The following is a 21801-nucleotide window of genomic DNA, read 5'->3' as shown; positions in this document are numbered from 1 at the left end:
TTATAGAAAATATAATAATTTACCTATGTGCTTTTCTTTTTTATTTTGCTTCAGATCTTAAATCATAAGCAAATAATTACTTTGTGGATCAAACAACAATGGAAGAGAAGTGGTAGAATTCAACAGTTAAGGAGCTGCTGTCTTTTCTCTTGGAGGTTTTCCACTAGCACTGAAGTAATCCCTGAAGAATTGATTTTAAGACTAGCTGAGCTCTTTCCAGTGCCTATTTTTTTTTCTCAGAAGGACAGCCTTCTTGTCTAGTGTCACTGCATGAAGATAAATAGGCCAAATAATGGACAAAATATTTTGTGTTCTTTTGTATCCGGTTGTAATGAACAGTGCTCTACTAACACAATGTAACAGCTCAGGCCTTTTTTTATAATTGGAATGTAGAGAGTAACAAAGGCATTCATTTGCATGAATATGGATAAACCGAAAACTACTCAGCTTGCTATGCAGTTTTGGATCAGCACCTTTTTACAGTCAGAAGAAAAACACTTCATCCTTCAACAGTTCCAGGTGGACAGAAGTTTGTATTTTCTAGTCTCAGTTCTCCAGCAGGAACTTGGTGCTTCAGATAAATATTCTCCAAGGTAGCTATCTCCTGGACTTGGCAAAAGACTGGCAGACTGATAATCTCCTGATGGTGGTTGACTTTGTGATAAAGCTGTAATCCAATTTGTTGTGTTGGAAAAAAACTATTAGCAGTGGTTTGTTTGGTGTTTGGGTTTTTTTCCTAGAACTTTTGATGGTTTTTTGCACTCTTAGAGGGTTTTTTTATGTCTTGGCTTCTGCTTCGCATTATTCTAAGATGAAGACAACTTACTTATTTTTAGGGAATAATAATACGTTTTTAGGTTGCTTGTGACTGGAAAGAAAACTTGAAAGCTTATGCCCAGTATCTCTTGCCACTCCACAAGGCACTACTATGAAGAATGTGTCTCCATCTCAACTCATAGGTATGGGAAGGCTGCTGTTAGGTACCCTCCCAAAGCCTCCTCTTCTCCAGGCTTGAACAAGTACAGTGCCTTCAGCTTCTTCTCACAGTACAAGTGTTCTGACCATCTTGGTAGCCTTGCACTGACCTTGCTCCAGTTTTATGGATGCCCCTTCTTGAAGGGGTCTGACACTGGATGTGCTATTCTAAATGCAGTGTAATGTGTGCTGATTAGAAAGAGATAATCACTACCCTCAATCTTCTGGGTGAGCTCTTCTTAATACAGCCCAGGAGGTTTTTGGCTGCCTTTGGTGCCAGAGGATACTGCTGACTCATGTTCAGCTTGCTGCTCACTGAAATCCTCTTGCTTCTTTTCAGCTAGACCCTAGCTTGTATCAGTGCAAGTGGTTCCTCTTTCCCAGATCTTTACATTTGTCCTTTTGTAATTGTAACCTGTCTAGGTCTCTGTGACAGCCCAGCCCTTTAGTATGTTGACTGATTCTCCCCAGTTTGATGTAATCTGCAAACTTGACAAGGCTGCACTTTATCCCCTTCTCCAGACCACTAATGAAGGTATTAAATAGGAGTAGTTCCTGCACTGGCATTTGTAGTACTCGAATTGTCTCAGCTATCCAGGTGGAGTATGACCTGTTAATCTCTACCATTTGAGCCAAATAGTCCAACCAGTTCTTAACATATCCATAGAATCATAGAATGGTTTGGGTTGGAACAGGCATTTAAAGGTGGGGAGGGACATTTTTCACTAGATCAGGTTGCTCAAAGACCTGTCATTGAACACTCCCAATGATGGGGCATGCACAACTTCTCTGGGCAATCTGTTTCAGTGTCTCACCACCCTCATCACAGAAAATGTCATCTTTATGTCCAACCTAAATCCACCCTCTTTCATTCCATTGCCCCTTCTCCTCTCACCACAGACCTTGGTGAAAAGTCTTCCTCTCTTACAAGCCCCCTTCAAGTTTTGAAAGGTCTCAGTAAGGTTTTCCTGAAGCCTTCTTTTCTGAAGTTGAAAGCCCCAATTCTCTCAGGCATTCTCCATAGGAGAGGTGTTCCATCCCTCTGATCATCTTCATGGCCCTCTGATGGAGTCTCACAAGAGCAGAATTGAGGGAGATGATCAGCTCCCTTGACCTGCTTGCCACTCATTGCTGGTTTCCACTTGAACGTTAAACCATTGACTGTAATTCTTTGGATGTAACCATCCAGCCCATTCCTTATCCATCCAACACTCCATTTAGTTCACCCATTCAAGCTGTAATGTTCTAATTTGGATACAGAAATACTGTGGGAGATGATGTCAAAGGCCTTGCTAAAGTCAAGATAAAAAAATACTGCATTCCCCTAATCCACAAATCTAATTATTTAATCTTTATAGAAGGAAGTTCGGCTGGTTTGGCATCATTTACTCTTGCTTAAGTGTATTCTGACTGTTCCCTGCTAATTTATCCTTCACAAGCCCAGAAATATGTCCTGAAAGGACCAGCTCTGTGATTCTTCCAGGGATGAAAGTCAGACTGACCAGCCTGCAGATCCCTAGTTTGATATTTTGGTGCTCTTTAAAAATAGGTGCAACTTTCCTAGTTGTCTAGTTTTTCTAGTCTAATCAAGGTCTTCCTCAAACTCCATGATCTTTTAAAGGTAACAGCACTCAGAGTGACATCAGCCATCTTCTCACAGCACCCTTAAATACATCTGATCAAGTGCCATGGACTGGTGTGGATCAAGTTTTCTCAAGTAATCCCTGACTTGTGGTAGTTTTTCTTGAGCCCTTTGACAAAGCACAGAGTCTGTGAGACCTTGTTAATGAAGACTGATGCAAGGAACACATCAAGTATGCAAGCTTTTTTTGTCTGATAGCCTTAAATCATGCTCCTCAGTTCAGGAATGGGCCTGTATTTTCCTCCTTCATTCCTTTACAGTTCATGTGGCAGCAGACGCAGCTCTTGTTGCCCTTGTTGTCCTTTGCAAGTCTGAAATATAGCTGAGCCTTGGCTTTCCTGACACCTTCCTTACCTACTCGGGCAGTGTTCCTACATTCCCCCATTGTAGCCTATCCCTGCCTCCACATCTAGTGTTAAGTCCTTTTTGCACTGGAGCCCTGTCAGGGGCTCCCTGCATAGCCAAGCTGATCTTCGAACAGCTTCAAGGATGTCCTCGAGCTGTTTACAGAAGCCTTTTCCTCTTTCCTTACTGTTATCTGGTGGCTTGTCGTGTGCTCCAACCGTGTTGTCATGCCTACTGACCTTTCCTGGGATTGTGACCCACAAGCTCTCAGCCAGCCTGTCACCTGCTCTGTATCAAAGCTCTGAACATTCAAGCCACTCTTTCACAGAGAGGGCAGCCTCTCTTCTCCTTCCTCCATGGCTTTCCTGTGCAGCTTCTATGCAAGCACTGCAAGAGCTTCAGTCATGCAGACTGGCTCGCCATGTCTCAGGTGCTCCAACAATGTTGTGGTTCTGTGAACTCGTGGAGAAACGTAGTTCTTCCTGCTTGCTTTCCAAGCTCCATGCATTTGTGCATGTACCTTCATGCTTCGCTCTGCCGATTGATTTTTTTTTTTTTTTTTACTTTTTGCTCTGAGGTCTATGTTGTTCCTGTCACCCTGTACCCTTTACTTTGAACCCTTATCCACTGCTACTTAGTGGTGGGTGGTGATCTCCCTTTCCATCATTCCTACTTCAGAGCTTTCCTCATGGAGATGGCCAGCCTGTTGATAAAAGATTTCCATTCGGCAGCTCTGGAGGATATTTAGATGACTCCTGTGTGCTTTTTATGGTAGTGAAACCTAACTAACAGTTACTAACAACAGTATGAGAAGAATCACAGGTAACTTATGCCTGTACCTTGTCCTGATGTAGGAAGTGTCAGATCTTTCCTTATTGCTATACATACCATGTAGATGTTTACTTCCACTGACACTGCACTTCAGGAGTGTGCAATAGGATCTTTTGTTAGAGCTAGACTACTTGACTGCTGTCTGTAAATATTTGCTCATAATTTATTTTTAAAAACCCAACAAACTCATAAAAATGTAAAAAAACTTTGCCATATGTTTTTGTTATATGTGTCTACACTTTTTTTTTTTAACCTTAAAAGTTAGGAACTGATCCCCAAAATAATCTTTAACACGAAGTGATTTATATCTAAATTTTTGTAAGTCACAGCTCCTGTTCTCCATTGCACCTTCAGTGGGTTTATCAGGATGATACTGTCTACTTCTTAGTAACTTTTAAACAGATTCCCACACAAGGATGTCCTTTGTCATGTGTATTGTGTTAAGGGTAAACCTGTAACTTGTTTCCCTGATGGGACAGAGGCTTACTTTCTGTTATTGTAAGTAATAATAATCAAAATCATGATTGTTTGGAGGAACTGGCTGAAATTGCTCTGAGAAACTATACTACTTCATCCAATACACTGCTGCAGTTTACATCCTGTGCAATTTAATATTAAACAAGCATGCAAGTCTCATATAGAATGTGGGTTTGAAAATACCTTGAGCCCTGACATACTTGACTTTGTTTCCAAAGCAAAAAGCAACAGCCTCCAAAAATAGTAAGCAATTGGAGTTAATTAACCACAGTTGCTGGAAGCCTTCAGCATAATTAATGGAATTTTGGAGCTTTATCAAAAGTAGAAAAAAACACTTACATGGCAGGCTGACCTAAGACCAAGAGCTGCAGACTCCAAGCATCTCACTGCCTGCTTTCACCCACTCCCTTTGCACCGTGTCTGCTGGGCATGAGAAACTTCTGCCCACCGGTAGAAGTACAGGCTGCGCACTTTTCAAAGCGAGTATGAAACTCGGGGCTCTTTTTATTGGTATTGTTGTTTCTGTACTTTTTATGATGGGTAGATATTTATTTCCCATGTGGATGTGAAGACAGACATTTGGGAGAATAAATTTACTGTGTTTCCTGCCAGTTTTGGTGACAGCCATTTGCTGTGCCGTTCCCCGTGTCCTTCTCCCCAAATGTCTCCTGTGCAATGACTAAAGATGAATAAAGGTATTTTCTGAGAAAAATTTGTCTCCAATCTTACCTTGCAGTAAATGCTAAAATAGGCAGTTCTCAATAGCAAAGAGCAGAGGTTCACTGGAGATGCAAAAAGTAAGTTCTGGCTCATGTACAACTTGAGTCCAGGAAATGCTGACTGTATTCCAGGAAGCAAATGTGGCCTCTGACAACTTGGGAGTCCCAGCTCATGCTGATGTTGAGACCTGATTGTTGCTAATAACAGAAAATCACAGTGAGGAGAAGCTGCTGCCAAGTACTTGTGCTCACAAGATGGATCCAAATTGATTCCTTGGTCCTGACTCCTTTTCTTTATACTAGTTTTTTTAACCTATGGCAGCAATCCCTGCAGGAAATGTTGTTCCCTCCCAGAATAAGTGAGATCACAGCCCAAGTGCTGTTCTTGAACTGATTTTCATAGATCCATAGAATGGTTTGGGTTGGAAGGAACCTTAAAGATCATCCAGTTCAATTCCCCTGCATGGGCAGGGACACCTCCCACTAGATCAGGTTGCTCAAAGCCCCATCCAACCTGGCCTTGAACACTTTGCCAGGAAGGGGGCAGCCACAACCTCCCTGGACAACCTGTGCTGGTGTCTTGACACTATGGAACAAAATAGTTTATTCCTAATATCCAATCTAAATCTACCCTCTTCCAGTTTGAAACTGTTGACCCTTGTCCTATCATTACATGCCCTTGAAAAAGCCTCTCCCCACCTTTCCTGTAGCCCCTTCAGCTACTGGAAGGCCAATATAAGGTCTCCCTGGAGCCTTCTCTTCTCCAGGCTGAATTTTATGGATTTTGGGCCACAAGCTCAAACCACAGTTATGAAGGCAGCTTTGTGTTGTGCTGACATGCATAGGGTAGCTTTTGATTGTTTTGCAAACACCCTGTCCTGGATCTAGCTATGCTGGTTGAAAAGTCACACCACCCTCATTTTATCATTGGCTGTGTGACTGTCAGGAAGAATCTCAGATTACAGTATGAGTTGAAAGAGCCTTCATTGGTGCCTAAAAGTTAACTTCATATGGAGCTCCACAGGCAAGAGTTGTGAGGACTGGCTTCCAGGAGCAGGACTGCAGCAAAAGCTGGGGACAGCAGGAACACCAACAGGTGGCATGGTTGCCTTTTGAGCAGACTTGTGTCTATACCTTAAAACCAGGGGCTGGTAACACCTGGCAGGCTGCTGCTGGAGCACAAGTTTGCAGTGCTTTTCAAGCAGTAGCAGGTTAGTTTACTAACATCCAAAGCAGGAAGGGGGAGGTGAGCCTGTGTGCTCCCGCTGTCTCTGGGTGCAGTCTGAGCTGTGGCACAAGGGCCTGAAGTGTTTCTACGGCCTTAATGAGCACGTGAACAAAATTCTGAGGAGTTTTGCCTTAGGGTTGACTTCAAGGGGACTTTCCTGCTTAAAAGGTGGTGAGTACAGCTGACTGCGAGGCACCATGTGGGCCTCTGTGGCTTAACTAGTGCAGCCATGGGAGAAATCAGTATATCCTACGCCAAAGGGCATATCTAAGTTTCTATTTTGCCAAGTTAAATACTACCCAAATATAAAACGAGTCAAAAGTTGGGTATAATGCAGCTTATGCTAATCCCTGTTGTATATTTGAGGATGGGCCTGTGAATCCCGAAACTTAACAATTTTTTCTAGCAGTTAGAGAGTTGAACTGTGCCTCTTTACCTAGAAAATAACATTCCTAGCCTTATAAAGCTCAAGTTTGTTTCCCACTTAGACTTCTTCCTCTTCCGTCATACCTGATTGTGCTTGTTTGCCATTCCTCTTTATTGGGGGATTCAGTGCTCTTGGAGTGTGTCTTTTAGATGCTTGTTCTGTTCCTGGATGACAGTGTAGAGAAGAGAATGCAGAGTTGGACCAGTATTGGAGGGGAGCTGAGTGAAGAATGGTAGCTGGAGGTAAGTGCAAATATAATCTAGAATTTTCTGTGTACAGTGCTACAAAATAGATTGGTTTCAGGGCTCCAAGGGTAAATTTGTCCCAGAATCATATATTGAAATGCTTGCTTTAAGCTGCAAGAGGCTGTGTCTTATAGTCCTGGCAGCAGAGAAGCCATGCCTTTCCCTTGATACCAGAATTTCCCTGCCAGTTCTGGTTGAGATGTTCAGAGGTTTCACTTCCAGTTACAAGTTCTGTTAGAAATGAAATGTAGTGTTGTTTTTGCATCCGAGTGTTAGAAACATAGTGTTGGGTTTGTTTATATATATATATATACCCTAGTGTTAGGAATATAATAGTTTGTTTGAGAGAAGTGAGATATCTGCACGTTCCAATGACACCTGGGGTGGTTTATGGTCCAAGAAACTGAGGGACTTAATTGAGCTCCATCTGGGGGATCCAAACATGGAGCAGGATTTATGGCCCAAGATAAGACTGAACAAAGCCACTTCTATCTTGCTCCTAGGGGCAGGATGACACCACTAGGTATAGATCATTTTGGTAATTGGGAAGACAGCCTAAGGGGCAAGAAAGGTCAAAATTATACCTTTAAAGGTAAAAAGTAAACTGCTAGAATGGAATGTGTAAACAGGGGCAGGAAACTTACAGGATCATTAGAAGTGTCGGATAGGCTGTAAACCCTGAACTACCCAGCCAGTGGGGAAACGGGGGAGGGAACTTTGCATTGGGAATAGGGAATATAAACAGTTATTCACCTTCCTATGGTTGTGCCTACTTGTTTAGGTCACCCATTCTTGCAAGAGTGTAAATAAACTGTGCTTCGCTGAAGGATCTGTGTGGGCCTGTTCATTGGTGCGACAAACGTTTCTCACAGTTCTCAACTTTAAGTGAATGTTAGACTAACCTAAATTACTAATTTAACTAAACAAATTAAGGAATGTTCTTGGTGGGGATGCTGTCTGTCACTGAAACCACAGGACTAGTCCCAAGGAGATAACATTTGAAAAAGAGGGCAGAAGCTTCTGCATGTCCCGTCCCAGCAGTGCTGCTCTGCTGGGGTAGGACTTGCTCGGCAGTGCACGGGTTTATTCCCAGGTTCCCTCTGCTGTGTGGAGAGGGAAGTTTACTAAGGAAAGCCATCGATTTGGAGTGAGAGAAAAAGGCTTCTGAAGATGAATCACTTATGGATTAGCTGTTTTGCTTTGAGAGCTTTAGGCAGGTTGCTGCCCACTTAACTTAGACAAAGGGCATTTGCTGAGCATGGGGGTGGCTTCCCCTGTGGGGTGGCTTGTTGCAAGTGTTTTCAAGGGCCAATAATTTATTTCTTTTTCCTAGAGTAATCGAAACTTGGCTAAGACATGCAACATTTTATATGGTTTTTCGAACATCAGAAAGAGGGGCCTGGACCCTTGGGGGAAATGATCTCAGCAGTATCATGATTTAGGGTAACACAAGGCCAGCAGGTAGGGTGGGCCAAAGTTTGGATTTGAGAAGAAATCCATAAGGGACTGGCTGTGGGACCTGGAGGTTGAAGGCCTTTACAGCTGAAGGCCAGCCCATAGGGGTGGGGACTTGTTTCCTTGTAAAAAGATGTTGTGACCCAGCCATGCTGTGGGTCACATTTCCCATTACACATGGACTGCTAGTGTCCTGTGCAGTGTGCTGGGCTCTGAGAACCCTTCTGCTTCCCATGTCCACCGCTTTTCTCTTCCCCCTCAACAGCAGGAGGAGAAAAAATTTACCAGGGTTGCAGATTTTTTCCACTGAGGAGCAGAGCAGGCTCCATGCAGAGTTTTCTTGCTCAGTGTCCTTGCATGGTTGCTAAATTCCATCTGCTCTGAAGCACTCCAGTGTTCTCAGAAAAGTTTTGCCGGCTTCTAGTGGGTGTGGACCTGCTTGGTTCCTGTACCCAATCTAGCAGGAAAAAAGGTCACAGGAAATAATAGCACTGTTACATGATTCCTCAAATATGTCAGTGGATGGAATGCAGCCAGACTGTTTACTGTTATTTGGCTGTCACGTGGAAGTCCTCTGGTTCAATTCTGCAGTATTTCAACCAGAACTCATTCAATATGCTTTTTCTAATCACTATGGTGTCATACTGGCAACAAGTAAATGGTGCACTGAAACATCGTAATCATAAGTAATGCGCACCGTATTGATAATTATTTATCATCTGGTTGTTTTCACTTCTCTGTTTCTGGAGCCAAATAAACCATTGACAGAAGTTCATTGTAGTGACAAAATGAAAGACCGTAAGATCAGAGAATGCTGAATTCAAGATTTTTCTGCACAATCTTCCCTTATTCCCCTGTACTTAATGCAATCTGAAAATGGACTTGTATTTTCCGCAGACTCCTGTCGCTGGTAGTGAATGGATCCTGCTTCAACATTTAATTTAATTTTTTTCCATTAACTTTGTGAAGCCCCCTGGTGTTCTCTCTTCGGCAGAATCAAAGATGTATTTGAAAGTCACTTTTCTTCAGATGTGTATGAGTTACAATGTTCACGCCATAGCATCTGACCATTTCATAAACAAATTTTCTACTCTGTAAGGCAGATGGTGGTGTGGTCCTCTTTTTACAGATGGACAAACGGACACACAGTGAAATTATGAGCAAGTCTGTGGGTTGGGTTCACTGATCAGGGAGTGTACATGACTAAGTCTTGGCTTTCCTGCATGCTGGGGTAGTCTGGAGGCCCTCATATGGTTAAGACAGAGCTCAAATCACCTTCAGCTACAAGCTACTGCACACCTGGGGAAACAGGGAATGCACAAACAACTTCAGCATGGCAATTCATGTATTAGTTCTGTTTGGGTGAAACTCCATGTTTAGGTAGCAAAGAAGACGGGTTTCCCTGAACTTTCGTCCTCCCCTTCTGCTAGAAGTAGAAGGAGCATCCAGGAGACAAGTTGTTTATAAGTGAGTACAAGCTGGTCATTTGCCTTGTTAGGTAAAACCCAATATTTTCTGGAAACTTTGTGCTTTGTGTGTCTGCAGATGATTATGTTCCACCCATGTGCAGGGCTGAGTGTGCAGCTGTTTATTGTGCACTGCTTTTACAGGAGAGGGAAGTATGCTGAAGTGGTAAATTATTAGCCTTTTAGTGTTCTGGATCTTTTAGAGTAGAAAGGGTTTGTGTTGCTACAGTACTTGCCAGTAGATCAGTGCTTGTGCTGGGCTGTGAAGTATTAGGGCTCTGTTTTCCCTTGGTGTAGCACTCTCCACTGAATTGTGCTGGAGTGGATGGGGGGAGAGAGGTGCTTTCATCTACTGCCAACAGCAGGATGGTTAAAATCTGTGCAGCTGCTGGGCCAACACAGACACTTGGCCAATGTCTACCTTAAATATGTATTCAGCTGAATGTTTGGGTGTATGTACAGCACGGAGGACCTCAAACAGCAATACAGATAACATCCAGTTCTTCAGAAAGGCGTTTAACAGCCTTACCATTGATTTTGTCTGCCTGCCCACCTCCCACAGACATCTGTCCTGTTTATGCTGAGGGTATAAAATGTCAGCCTGACAGTATGGCAAAATAGCAAACAAATGTAAACAATGGGAAGTCTCTACCTGAGGCTGCCTAACATGGCATCACCTGCCATCAGTGAGAAAACAGGGGTTGAAGAGAGTTTGCTGTGCCTTTTCAGCCCCTGGAAGACCCATGAGGATGGATGCATCCCTTTGCCATTATCAGTCTTATCCATTTCAAACTCTTGCCTTAGGAGCAAGGCTCTGTCTGTGTATGTGCTTATGTCTGGATAAATGTGTGGTGTTGCTTAGAAGAGCTGTAGGTTCAGGGGGACATAATCCCAGTCTTCTGATGGAGCCCTATTTTCTTTCATAATGTAAATTCAGGAACTACATGATATAACCTGTTTTCTTTTGTTCATATCTAAATTGTCTTCAGATCCTGGTGCTTAGGATGATTAAGTCAATGATAATGCATTGTTATACATCTGTAGAGGTGGTATAAGAGTGTTATGCTGTATTTCTGAAGATTATTTCTTTGTAATTTCATATTTTCTTTTTTCTTTTTTCTTTTTTTTTTAATTCTTCATTTTGTGAGCATCCAAGACATTGCCTCTGTGACAAGAACTGTTTCACCTATAAATCATTTCTGTCTCCTGGCACACCATAAGGACAAGCAGAAAGACAGTGGTTTTGGCACCCATTCCACCCAGTTTGTGTAGCAGAGGTATTATTGGTAATTTGAACATGTTTCTGTAAGTAAAACGTATGTAAAAATGTCAGGCTTTGCAAAAGCTCTCAGTGATTTGAGGTGTTCTTAGCATCCAACATTAGACAGGTTAAGGAGTTTGCTGGGGTGACACTACCCAGAATCTGAATTTTCACAGGGTAATTGCATTATTGAAATTGCATTTTCCAAACTGCATCTGTCACACCAAAGTGATAATCTATTACCTTGTGGTTGGCTTAAAAAATCATCAAACTTTAAAGAGTAAAGAAAGACAAGAAACCGCACAGGGCTGGAGGTCGAAAGGAAACAAACACCGGACTGAGCCGCAGACCTGGGACATCTTGCTTGCAGCCGGTGGGAGCTCGGATGCCAGCTCCCCGGCAGGTGGAGCTGGACACGCAGCTCTTCCTTAGCAGTGTGCTCCTGAACTCGACGGCAAGTTCATCCTCCGTGGGCTTCTGATGCGACCGGCCAGCAGGCACCGCTCGAGCACCAGGAATTGCTTGGCTGCTTTGGCATCTGCTGGGCAAAGAGCTCCTCGCCCTCCCTGCCAGCTGCGTTCTGCAGGGGAGCGGTGCGGCCGTAGATCACGGAACCAGTTTGCGCTGGAAAGCTCCAGCGTGTCCCGAGGGGTCATGAGAGATAAGAGTATGTTCACCTGCCTGCTGACACAAGGAAGGGATTACCAACAAGATTTGCACTTGGTGACTGCAGGCAGTTCTTGGAGTTCTCTGGGGCTTCAGCACACCTAGATCTAGCAATGAAGCGTTACTGCCAGGTAATCAGGAGGGAGGTAGTTTTAGCAATTATTATTTAATGCTCTGTGCTTGGAGGTTTCTGGACAAGCTACCTTAGTGGATTTTCAAAGACCTGGGAAAATACGTTTCCTAGGGAAAGGCTTTTGCTTACTGAACTGGATTTTAGCCCTCAGAGTGCCCAGTGACTTGCAACCAAGTGCCGCTGTGCAAACTTACTCTGCTTGCATCTCAGCTACATACAGATTCAACCTGTTCTAGTGCACTTCTTTAGAACAGCTGCAGCCCCCTTACCCCTTCCTTCCACCCTCTGCTCATGCAGGTTTCAACCCCAGACTATAAAAGCAGTCCAAAGCCTCCATGTTGCAGACTAGCTGTAATTGAATCTCCCAGCAGCACAAATAGTTTAAACCAGTACAATTAGAACAGACTGAAATTCTTCCTTACCACCTTCTGAGCCTAGAACAGAGAGGGGCTCCTGCTGCCCCCCTGGAACAGGTAGGGGAGAGAGTTGTAGGAAGAGGGCAGAGAAGGGACAGCTCTGTCAGCTAGAAGCCAATTTGAGTGACCTTTCTGCTCTCTGGACTGGAGTGGGACCATTTCCTCTGTGTGCTGACATTTGCTCCAGCCCTGTCCTTCTGCTGCTTTCTTCACCTCCGCTTCACATTGTAATTGCCTTTTGTATTGTTCGTTTACCCCACCCATCCCCGTGCTTCTTCCCTTCAGCATCTCCTCTCCAGGGATTCCTCTGCATGAGCCTGGCCAACACAGGAGGCACAAAAAAGACAGCCATTGCTCTGCTCTTGTTGCTTAGTCCTTCCCATTCCTGTAGGTTGGGTCTGTCTTATTTGAGATCTCATGCCACTTACTGCTTCCGTTTGAGAAGACAAGAAAAAAGATCCTTTCCTTTTTCCTCTTTATCTTCTTCTCATGTGGATCTCCTGAAGTCCTCAGAGTTTGACTTCTGTGGGTTCTCACACCCTGGCTGGAGCTGCAGGAGAGTTAACTCTTAAAGAGCACATAATTTCTTGCTTATATTTTGTGCGTCATTGTGTTACTGTGTTTATGCAGTTGTTGCTTGCAAACAGCACTTCATGAGTTTGGCTCACTTTCCCCTCCCCTCTCCTCTCCTCTGCCCCGTTCTTGCCCTCTTTCATTTGTTCCTGGTTTTGTCATGATCTAGGCTAGACAGACTGGAGACTTTTAGGCTCCCAAAGACCTGCATTTCTAATGTAAGAAAACAAGTGGAAAAACGCTTAATCTTTTTCCCTTGGACTAAAATCCTACAGGCTCCTTAATCTGTTACAAAGGCACATAAAGGGCATAAAGTGGCATTGCTTTTCCTTTGCTGGTCATTTTTAAAGGGCCTGGGGGCTGGAGGAAAGATAATTCAGCTGATAAAACAAGAAACCAGGAGGATTCCTGATTTCTGCACTTGGAAATCACTACCACTTGTTGGCTGTCTCACTAGGAGTTGATCACTTAAATTTTTTGGTCAAACTTTACCTAACTGTTAAAGAATAGCTGTTGTTACATTTTCTCAGGCTTTTGCCTGCAGGAGGTGATTATAGAAAAGGTAACGTTTCCCTTAACAGCAGAGCTGCAGTGAATTTAATTTGCAATTTGTTATGAAATGGTAGGTATTGTTTTACCTTCCTTCATCCCTAGGCTGGGGGAACAGGCACAGTGAGTTCCAGAGATAAATGGCAAGCCGAATAATTATAGGCCTGGCTCCTAGGGGTGGCTTGAGGATTAATGACTGTTTGTACAGCACTTCTTTGCTGAAATGTGCTTTTGACTCTGGGGCACTGCAGCCTGGAGGTGATGGGTACCCTCAGGCTCTGGCAGAGGTCAGCACTGCAAGGATATCAGATCTTCTGAAACAGGGATGCAGCTCCAGGGAGGTGGCTGGCCAGGCACAGGAGGGAGGTTAATGTTAGACCTGGGAAATGCTCCTATGTAGGGCTGGAAGGTGGGAGGAAGACCCTGTCCCTTCAGGCTCTTTGCTTTTAAGCAGAGAGACCTGAGGAATAACACATCAAGCAAATACTTCTCCAGCCATCTTTCTGGTCTTTCTATCAACCAGCAGTGTCCCGGCTGGTAAGAAGTCTGTGTTCAGCTGTCATGGATATAAGTAGAAAACAGCTTGAGTTGCCCTCTGATGTCAGCAAGAGCCTCCTTGATCTTTCCTTGGGAAGTCATGGGTGACCTCCATAGGTTGCATTAAGCCAGAGCACTGCATCTCAAGTCTTTTGGAGCTAATATGCCACAAAGGACCACAACTCATCCAGGCTGGGGCTTTCACTGTCATAACCACAAGTGAGGAAACTTTTTTGTCAGGTGCCTGCACAGTGTCGGAGTCCCAGCCTGGCTTTTGCAGCCCTAGAAGGAAGTGCCGAGTGCATTGCTCTCTAATCTTGCCAGGGAGTTTTTCCAGAGAGGAGGCTGTGCTGTGGGAAGCAGTGTAAGATATGGATGGATCCAGCCAGCTTGCTCGTTTGAGTCCACAAGCAGCTGTCAAGGGCCAGGCGCTCAGGGAAAGCTCTCCCTGTCCTGTGGGAGGACCATGTATGTTTGGAAAGATCCTTAAGTGTGGCAGCCGTGGGTGGTGCAGGAGGGGAGAGTTTCTCCCCTGGGTCTTAGGAGTCCTTCAGGGACTCTCAGAGGACTGACTATTTTGGCAGCCCTGGGGACCATGGGGAAATGGGACAGGTCAGGTTATGGCTGGGGAGTCTGCACTGTACAGACGCAGCAAGTCCATCCCAAATCCTTTGCTACTCATCTTGTACTGCGGGGGAAGGGAGAACAACTTACCTCCTCTCTGAAGCACAAGGTTTTAGCACCTCTGAGCTACAGAATATCCTCCTTTCTTTAGTTGTCTTCCTGTAAGAGGCATGTTTTAACCTTCTGTCCTTTCAGCAGGACACACAGCAGCAGCATACTCATGGCTCTACATCTGGTACAACTGCATTTCATGTACTGAATGTCCCCTCCTTAGCATCTTCCACCCCCTTTCAAGTTTGTTAATGCCATCGCTCCATGCCAGTTCCTGTCTTGCTAAATCAGTACTCTCTGCAGTATGTCCAACATCTTCCTGATGAATAGTCTTTTAAAATGGCTGCTGGTAGTCAGGGAGCTCACCAGTGTCAGTCTTGTCCATCTAATTGAGGAGAATTTGCTGCGGAACGGGCCTGTAATCTGATGTTTGTCAACTTTTTTTTTTTTCTTTTAAGCTTTGACTCCTGGTTAAAGACAATGCAGATGAAAGTGTCCATCCCCACCACCCCTGTCTCTGGAGAGCAGCATGCTGAAGGGGAATGAAAGGGCCATGAGAATGCTAAGCATAATTTCATTATTATGACCTTTAAGGAGTCAGTGGGAGGATGGAGGAGGAACACAAGGAAGACACTAAGACAAGACCACAGAGCGCTTAAGAGAGGAGGGCAAACCCAAAGGGACTTGAAGACAAACAGATGGGACAGGAGGAAGAGAGATGGAAACTGGAGACTGAGCAAGACTGGCAAAGACTGGCAGAGCCACTTTCTTCCAGGGAGTGGCAGGAGCAGACCTGGGGCTCCTCATCCATGAAAAAACAGCCTTCTGCACATGATTCTCCCATTCTCCTGAAATCTCTGCTTTTGCTCCTCCAGGCAACCATTAATCTAATATTAAGCCCCTTAACCTCTCTAATTGTTCCCTTTCAGTGTCAGCTGGTTTCCTATTAACCTTTCAATCTCTCAGTAATGCAGTTACTTCTGACTCCAGCCAGCCCTGGCTCTAAAGCTTTACCTCCGGCAGTGAATTTTCCAAGCTTTCACTTTTTTTTTTTCTTTCTTTTCTGTAATGATTATTACTGCTGTTAAGGAGCCAGTTTGAACCAGCCTCTAAGTGCACAGGGCTGAACCAGTCAGAGTCTATAAATAGCCCTTCACTAACCTTGCGCCTTATTTCATTAGGTTGATTGGCTTCCTTCTCTCCACTTCGTTGCATCTCTATCTCTCCCTGCCCTCTCCATTATTGATGCTCCTTCTTTTGTTGCTAACTGAGGCACCTGTTTGTTGATTGCAGGGTTGATTGGCCTTGGGTTTTTCTCTCCTGAACAAAACAGTGTTGTTGCTGGAGGAACATCTCTGGAGTTCTGCAACAGGGTGAAAGCAGAGGGTAAGGAAGGCCTGAAACTACAAGTCGGAAAATGTCCATGCCATGCAACAGGATATTGCACAGCTGAGCACCAGTCACAGGGATAGAGTCTGTTGCCTACAGGCCAGGTTTCTCCTACAAAACTCTGTGATTGTACTTAATGCAGTCTTCTGTGCAAATCCCACTGTGCAGTATCAAAGCCAAGGCATCTGCCTGAGTCCAAATGGTGCTGCAGTTCAAATCTGGCCTAAAGCAGACACAGAGATCCCAGAACGCCATGCAAACTGTCTGCTGCACCTGAGACAGGTCTTGTGGCAACCTTAACACCATTAATTGATATGCTATTGCTGCTTGACCCTGTAACTTGGCAGAGCATAGTCTTCTTTACTGTCCATCATCACGTCACAGCCCATCAGTGTCTTTGTGCTGTGCCTCATCTAACTCACCTGCTTCTTTTAGTGCTGATGAAGTTCCTGAGCTCTGCTCAACACTGGTACTTCTCCCCAGGGCCTGAAAACTGTTCCTTTTTGGTTTTTTGGATTATTTTTTTTTTTTTTTTTAAAACACACAAAATGTTTACAGTGAAGGCTCAGCTGAGCAGTTGCATGAGGTGACCTGAAGTGTCTGGAGTCAATGTTGATCCCAGCTCAACATTACAAGGCTGGATCTGAGTGGCACTTGCAAACTGCTTGTGTGCAGCGATGCAGTGGGGCAAAGCATCTGCTGGTGCCTCACCAGTACTAGGAGTGCTGTTGCAGTACCGTAACAGGACTTGTTTGCGTTGCAACAGCAATGGCTTCTGCAGGTGGGGAAGCACCTTCTCACCACAGTAGAGCTAGGATTAGGGATCCAGTCGTGCCTCTGTCTTGCTGCTTCCCCAGGGGGGCAAGTTAATTCCCTCTGGAGCCTCATTTTTCCCTGAAGAAAGAAAAGAGAGGCTTGGAGGAAACATTTCCAGTCTGACGTTTACAGCCTTTTGCTTCAGCTCAGGAGAAGGATTCATGTGTCTAAAAGCTCCTCTGTTTTTTCTAGCTGTATCATTTGTCTAACACCAGCTGTTACCTTTCCCTGGGAGTCCTGCCTCAAAGTCAACAGCAACTTACCAAAATAATAGGAGCTATTCTCTTCCTCTCTGTGTGCAGCTCTGTGTGTCCCTACTTGCCCACTTACTGCAATTCCTTGTTATTGGAGGGCAGATTCTGGCAGCAACGAGCCTTTGTCTTATTTTCTGGCAAACAACCTCGGTCTGCAACAAGGCAGGAAACACACAAACAGAGTGAAGAAGTGAGAGCTGCTGGGACTGCGGTTAAAGGAGAAGGTTAACTTCTGGTGGCTTCTTTTTTAACCACCGGGGGGAAAGGCTTCTAAAAACGCTGCTTGTGTGGAAAGCCCCCCAGGCCCCCCCGCCAGGGCAGGTGGCAGCTGGCGCTGGCACCTGTCTAATCATACAGGTTCTCCAGGACGACTGCACGCTCACTTTCCATTACTCACCCCCTCCTTGCCTTCGTGTTTATCCTTTTCGATCCCCAGGCCTCGCCTTCGCTCCCGTGCCTGTCGGCCGCCCAGGACCCAGGCAGGAGAGAGGAGGCTTCCCGGGTGCTGCAGGGGGGCCCCAGGGGGGTCACTGGGGCCGTGACTCCCTCCCGGCTGCCCCTCAGCGCTCCCTCAGCCCTCCCACCTCCCATTTCGGCTGCCGTTAGTTGTGGAGGGAGCTCAGGAAACTTTTCGTGTCACGGCTCTGGGTGCAAGTGGGTCGGCAGCTGAGCGAGGCCCTGGCCGTGCCTACGAAAGGCTGGGTTCAAGCCCAGGGTGTTTCCCCTCATTTGTGGAAGAAAAAGGGGGGTCCAGAGGCCTCTCCGATTCCCTGCAGAACTGTGGGGCAGCAGAGGAGGATTGGGGGCTACTTCCCCTTCCTGGGCCTGCCAGCAGGGGCCATCTCAGGGCTGGCACCGTCTTGGAGGGGTCCTCTTGGTCCTGAGTTGGTGCCTCGGTGGTCTCTCTGGGGACTGGAAGGGAAGGGAGCCTCCACGAGCTGGTGGTCCACCTGTGAAGAAGGGAGGCCACCTGGCAGACCCCACCAGTGGGGGAAGGACTGCTGCTGTTGCTGTGGAGGGGGCAAAGCCCCTGAGGTCAGTCAGCACCCCCCTAACTGAGTCCCGGTGGAGCAGGGGGCACAGTCTGGCCCCAGAGGAGGGCTGGGGGTCTAAGTCAAGCTGGATGCCAGTCTGAGAGTGCTGTTTAGCTCCTCAAGCAGCTACGCTAGAGGGAGGAGAGGAAGAAGACTCCCCCAGGTTACTCCAGGAGGTGCTTGCTGTAGATGCAAACGAGCATTTACTTTGGCACAGCTTGTTTCCTCTCCACCTTCACTACCGCAGGAGTGTGGTGGTGGGGAAAGGTCAAGGGGTGTAGCTGGTGCCACTCCCCCCCCAACAACTCCCATGCAGGCAGGGCTTGGGGGCTGCTGAGAGCCCCCGCCAAACTGCCTGCCCTTCACAGAGGGTGTAATGCCCCCAGAGAGCCCGTTTGACCTGCTGGCGGGCATGCTGCCCGTCTGCAGCGGGCACGGGGCTGTCCCTCGCTGCTGGGAGAGGGGAGCGGGGCTGTCTGGTGCCAGCAAGGCGTGGTGGGAGGGTGGCATGTGGCTGCAGAGGGACATGGGCTGCCTCAGTGTCTCCCTGTCCTGCCTGCTGAAAATGCTGCATGATCTGGAGTCCTGGGGCTGTGAAGCAGAACACGTGTTCCGTGGGGAAGCTGATGGGAGGTGTAACTCAGAGCCAAGGCACCCCTGATTTTTTGACCTGCATTACAACAGGCGAACGGTATCAGACCCTCCCTTAGCTACACCTCAGCTGCCCGTTTTCCCTGACTTCTATGTCTCATCTGTTCCCCTTCCCTGGGAAGCTTCCTAAATATTTAGCCCAGTGATCAATCATATGACCCCGCTGTGGCAATGTGATACAGCTTTAGCTGTGCTAATCAGCTTAGCTTGGGCCCCTGACCCCTGTCATCTTATTTTAGGAAAAAAAATTTACACAGTGCCTGGCGAGGGCTGTTCACTCCAGAGGATTTAAATCCAAAGTGAAAAACAGCAACACAGACTTTTGCTTTTTTATTTTGTAGGCAAAATTCAATTTACCGCTACAGCTTATGATTTGTCATTCCTCTAGGAGGAATAAAGCTTTGAACAATACACAGAGGTTTCAGTTTCATGGTAAAATATTTGACTCTTTTGATTGTTAACAAAAAAATACCCCAAATAGTAAATGTCAAGTGCTGTGGCTGAAGTACTTAAGAGATGCAGTGTCATCCAAGTAGACTTGGACACTGAATCTCTTCCATCCTTTCTCCTCCCAACTTTCAATTATGTCCTTTTGAGTAAAATGGCCTCTAGAGGAAAGAATAGTGTTGTTTGGTACAGGGGACTGCAAGGATTTACCTTGAAACTCAGGGGGTTTTGTGGAGGACACACCAGAGGAGAGATGTGTCTAAAGAGAAACATTCTTGGAGTGTTTTTTCTCCACAGAGAGACAGCTCTACTCTGAAGCACCAGCAGAAGTCAAAGGTGAATGACAAGAGCAAGAGCAGCCAGGACCCCAACTCACCAGCTGGTCAGCTACTGATGCAGATAGGAGAAGGTATGCTGACAGCTAAGCCTCTTTCCAAGGTTCCAGAGCATTGTGCAAGCCCTCAGGACATAAGAAAATATTAACTACATAATGTCTGGATGTGCTTGTTTTATTATAGAGATGAGTACTAACAACCTTTTCTCCACTGCATAATTTCTGAAAGGAACTGACTGGCTTTATGAGGAAGAGACAGAGGAGGACAAGTTAAATATACTGGAGTAAAAGAAAACTAGGAGTATGTTGTGTAAAAGGAGGGTCTGGCAGAGACTGGGTACCTTCCAAAGCCTGTGAACTACTACCAGTGACAACTTCTGTCATCAGCCCTGCAGGTGAACATCCGGTGTGCTGCCAGGACAGGGAACATCTCCATACCTGCCTGAGGGCTTTCCTGGCCCAGCCCATCTGCTGCAGCAGCCTCTGTTCCCAAGGTCGTGAAGCACCACCTGGATGGAAGAGGAGGATCTTCAAAACCCCCATTTGCCACACCTCCAGCCCTTCCCCCTCTCTGCAAAGCATATCCTTGAGTGAATAATCACCCTGCTTTCTCAGCAGGTGAAAAGATTGTCCTTTTTAGCATCCCAGGAGGGATACAGCAACTGCCCAGGCATGGAAGACTTTGAACATCCTCAAGGTTTTGAACTTGTATTGTCCTCTTGACACCCATGACTTAAATATAGTCTGGAACTGATTAACTTGGCTGCTCAGTCTCTGGGAGGGAATGTTCTTCCTGCAGTTAAATATTTACTTATCATTGCACATGGACCAGGCATTACAGAGGCTAGGGCTGCATTTGGATTTTCTCCCCATAAATTGGAAGAGAAAGGAGCATCCTCCAGTATTTCAGTGCTGTCACTTCCACCCTTCATGGAAGTCCTGTCATATACACAGTTCAACCCAGCTACGGTGTTAGCTTCAGCAACATTCCTAAACCCTTTGGCCATGAGATTTGTCGCTCACACCATGGGGAGCCCACATTGCACACCCAACAAATACCTTGGTTCCAAAGTACAGCCTTGGAGAACTGCATGAATTGTGTTTCTGAAAAATCACACGTCTCCAGAACTTCCAAGCACCTTTGCATGAGATCACTTTGGGAGAGGCAGAACTTCCCCCTCCCCAGCCTTCCACTGGCAGAAGCACTTCTGTGGTAAAAGTCATTTCTGTTGCAGGCAGCACCACAGTGAAGTGGTTAGAGTGGAAAAATCTGAAGCATCATTATGGACTTGTAGTATCCCCATCTTCTCCCTGGCTCCTACCTGCTGTAAATGCTGGTGTGTGTGCCTTTGACATGCCAGTGTAGCCAACAGGTACATATTATCCTCCTCCACTTCTGCCCAGCATCAGACTGCTCCATTCCAACTGTGGTGGGGCAGAGAGAGCTGCTTGCCAGCCCCAAGACTGGGTTTGGCCCCCAGGACACCAGCAGGCTGGTGCTGCTCAATCTGTGACAGGGAGGGGAGAGAGGCCAGGAGGTGTTTTGGCTCTGCGCTGGGCTGAGCAAACATTAGTTTTTTCCCTGGGAATAGGTGCAGTCCCTGGGCACAGTAGTGACATCCCTGCTGCTCCTCCTGGCAGACGGAGTCTCCTGTTTCCTCTAGCTCAGACAGGCTCTTTTTGATATTTTTCCCCCTATCTCCATGGCACCTGGCTGTTAGCTTACCATTTTAGGCACCAGTGAGAGCAATTGAAAAATAATACCGCTGTACCCAGTCAATCCATAGGAAAATCCCACGTTGGCACACGGAAGGTTGAGACAGTGCTCATGCATTTTCCCCTCAGGGCCTTGGGCAGTGGAAATTTTCTCAAGCTCCATTCATTAACGAAATAGATGAGCAGTTATGTAAGGTCATGTGAGGGAAGTGGTTGGGCTTTAGTCAATGAAAGAGTTTGTCACACATCATCAAGCTTGATGGGCCTGGGAGGAAATGTGGAGCCACTGTTTGCTTGTTCATAGGCTGAAGAGGGAGAATTTGAGCCATAAACCCTCATTATCACTTGAGCTTGGACACCACCTTTACAGACTAGGCATTGCAGGAGGCATGTTGTGGTGCTAAGCAAAAGCAGGGGTTAAGATCCTCCCCACCCTCCTCTTCCTAGATCTCTCACCTCTCATCTGAAGGAATCAAGCAATGTAGCGATAGAACGAGGGGTAATGGCTTCAAACTGGAAGAGGATAGATTTAGATTAGAC

The 21801-nt window shown here is 46.0% G+C and overlaps 1 protein-coding gene and 1 long non-coding RNA gene across 6 annotated transcripts in view; both read left to right on the top strand.

Annotated features, from left to right (window-relative positions):
- The window catches only part of CD58 (CD58 molecule), a 33398-nt gene extending 28416 nt beyond the window's left edge, over positions 1 to 4982 (top strand). For all 4 annotated transcript variants that reach the window (XM_051615385.1, XM_051615364.1, XM_051615356.1 and 1 more), the window contains one exon: positions 55 to 4982. In XM_051615385.1, the coding sequence (XP_051471345.1) occupies positions 55 to 68 (14 nt within the window). In that variant the 3' untranslated portion in view covers positions 69 to 4982. The remainder of the gene's footprint in view (positions 1 to 54) is intronic.
- Positions 4983 to 11689: 6707 nt separating this feature from the next.
- Positions 11690 to 20263, top strand: LOC127383073 (uncharacterized). Of its 2 annotated transcripts, none has more exons than XR_007889106.1 (3): positions 11690 to 11868; positions 19509 to 19620; positions 19933 to 20263. It is a non-coding gene; the product is annotated as an uncharacterized LOC127383073 (long non-coding RNA). The 2 variants fall into 2 exon arrangements; XR_007889107.1 differs by lacking the exon at positions 11690 to 11868 and adding an exon at positions 15083 to 16006.
- Positions 20264 to 21801: the final 1538 nt, after the last annotated feature.

This window comes from Apus apus, chromosome 1, assembly GCF_020740795.1.
Source record: "Apus apus isolate bApuApu2 chromosome 1, bApuApu2.pri.cur, whole genome shotgun sequence".
NCBI classification, from domain to species: Eukaryota; Metazoa; Chordata; class Aves; order Apodiformes; family Apodidae; genus Apus; species Apus apus.
Note: the sequence above shows the minus strand (reverse complement) of the source record. Positions and strands in the feature narration are given on the sequence as shown.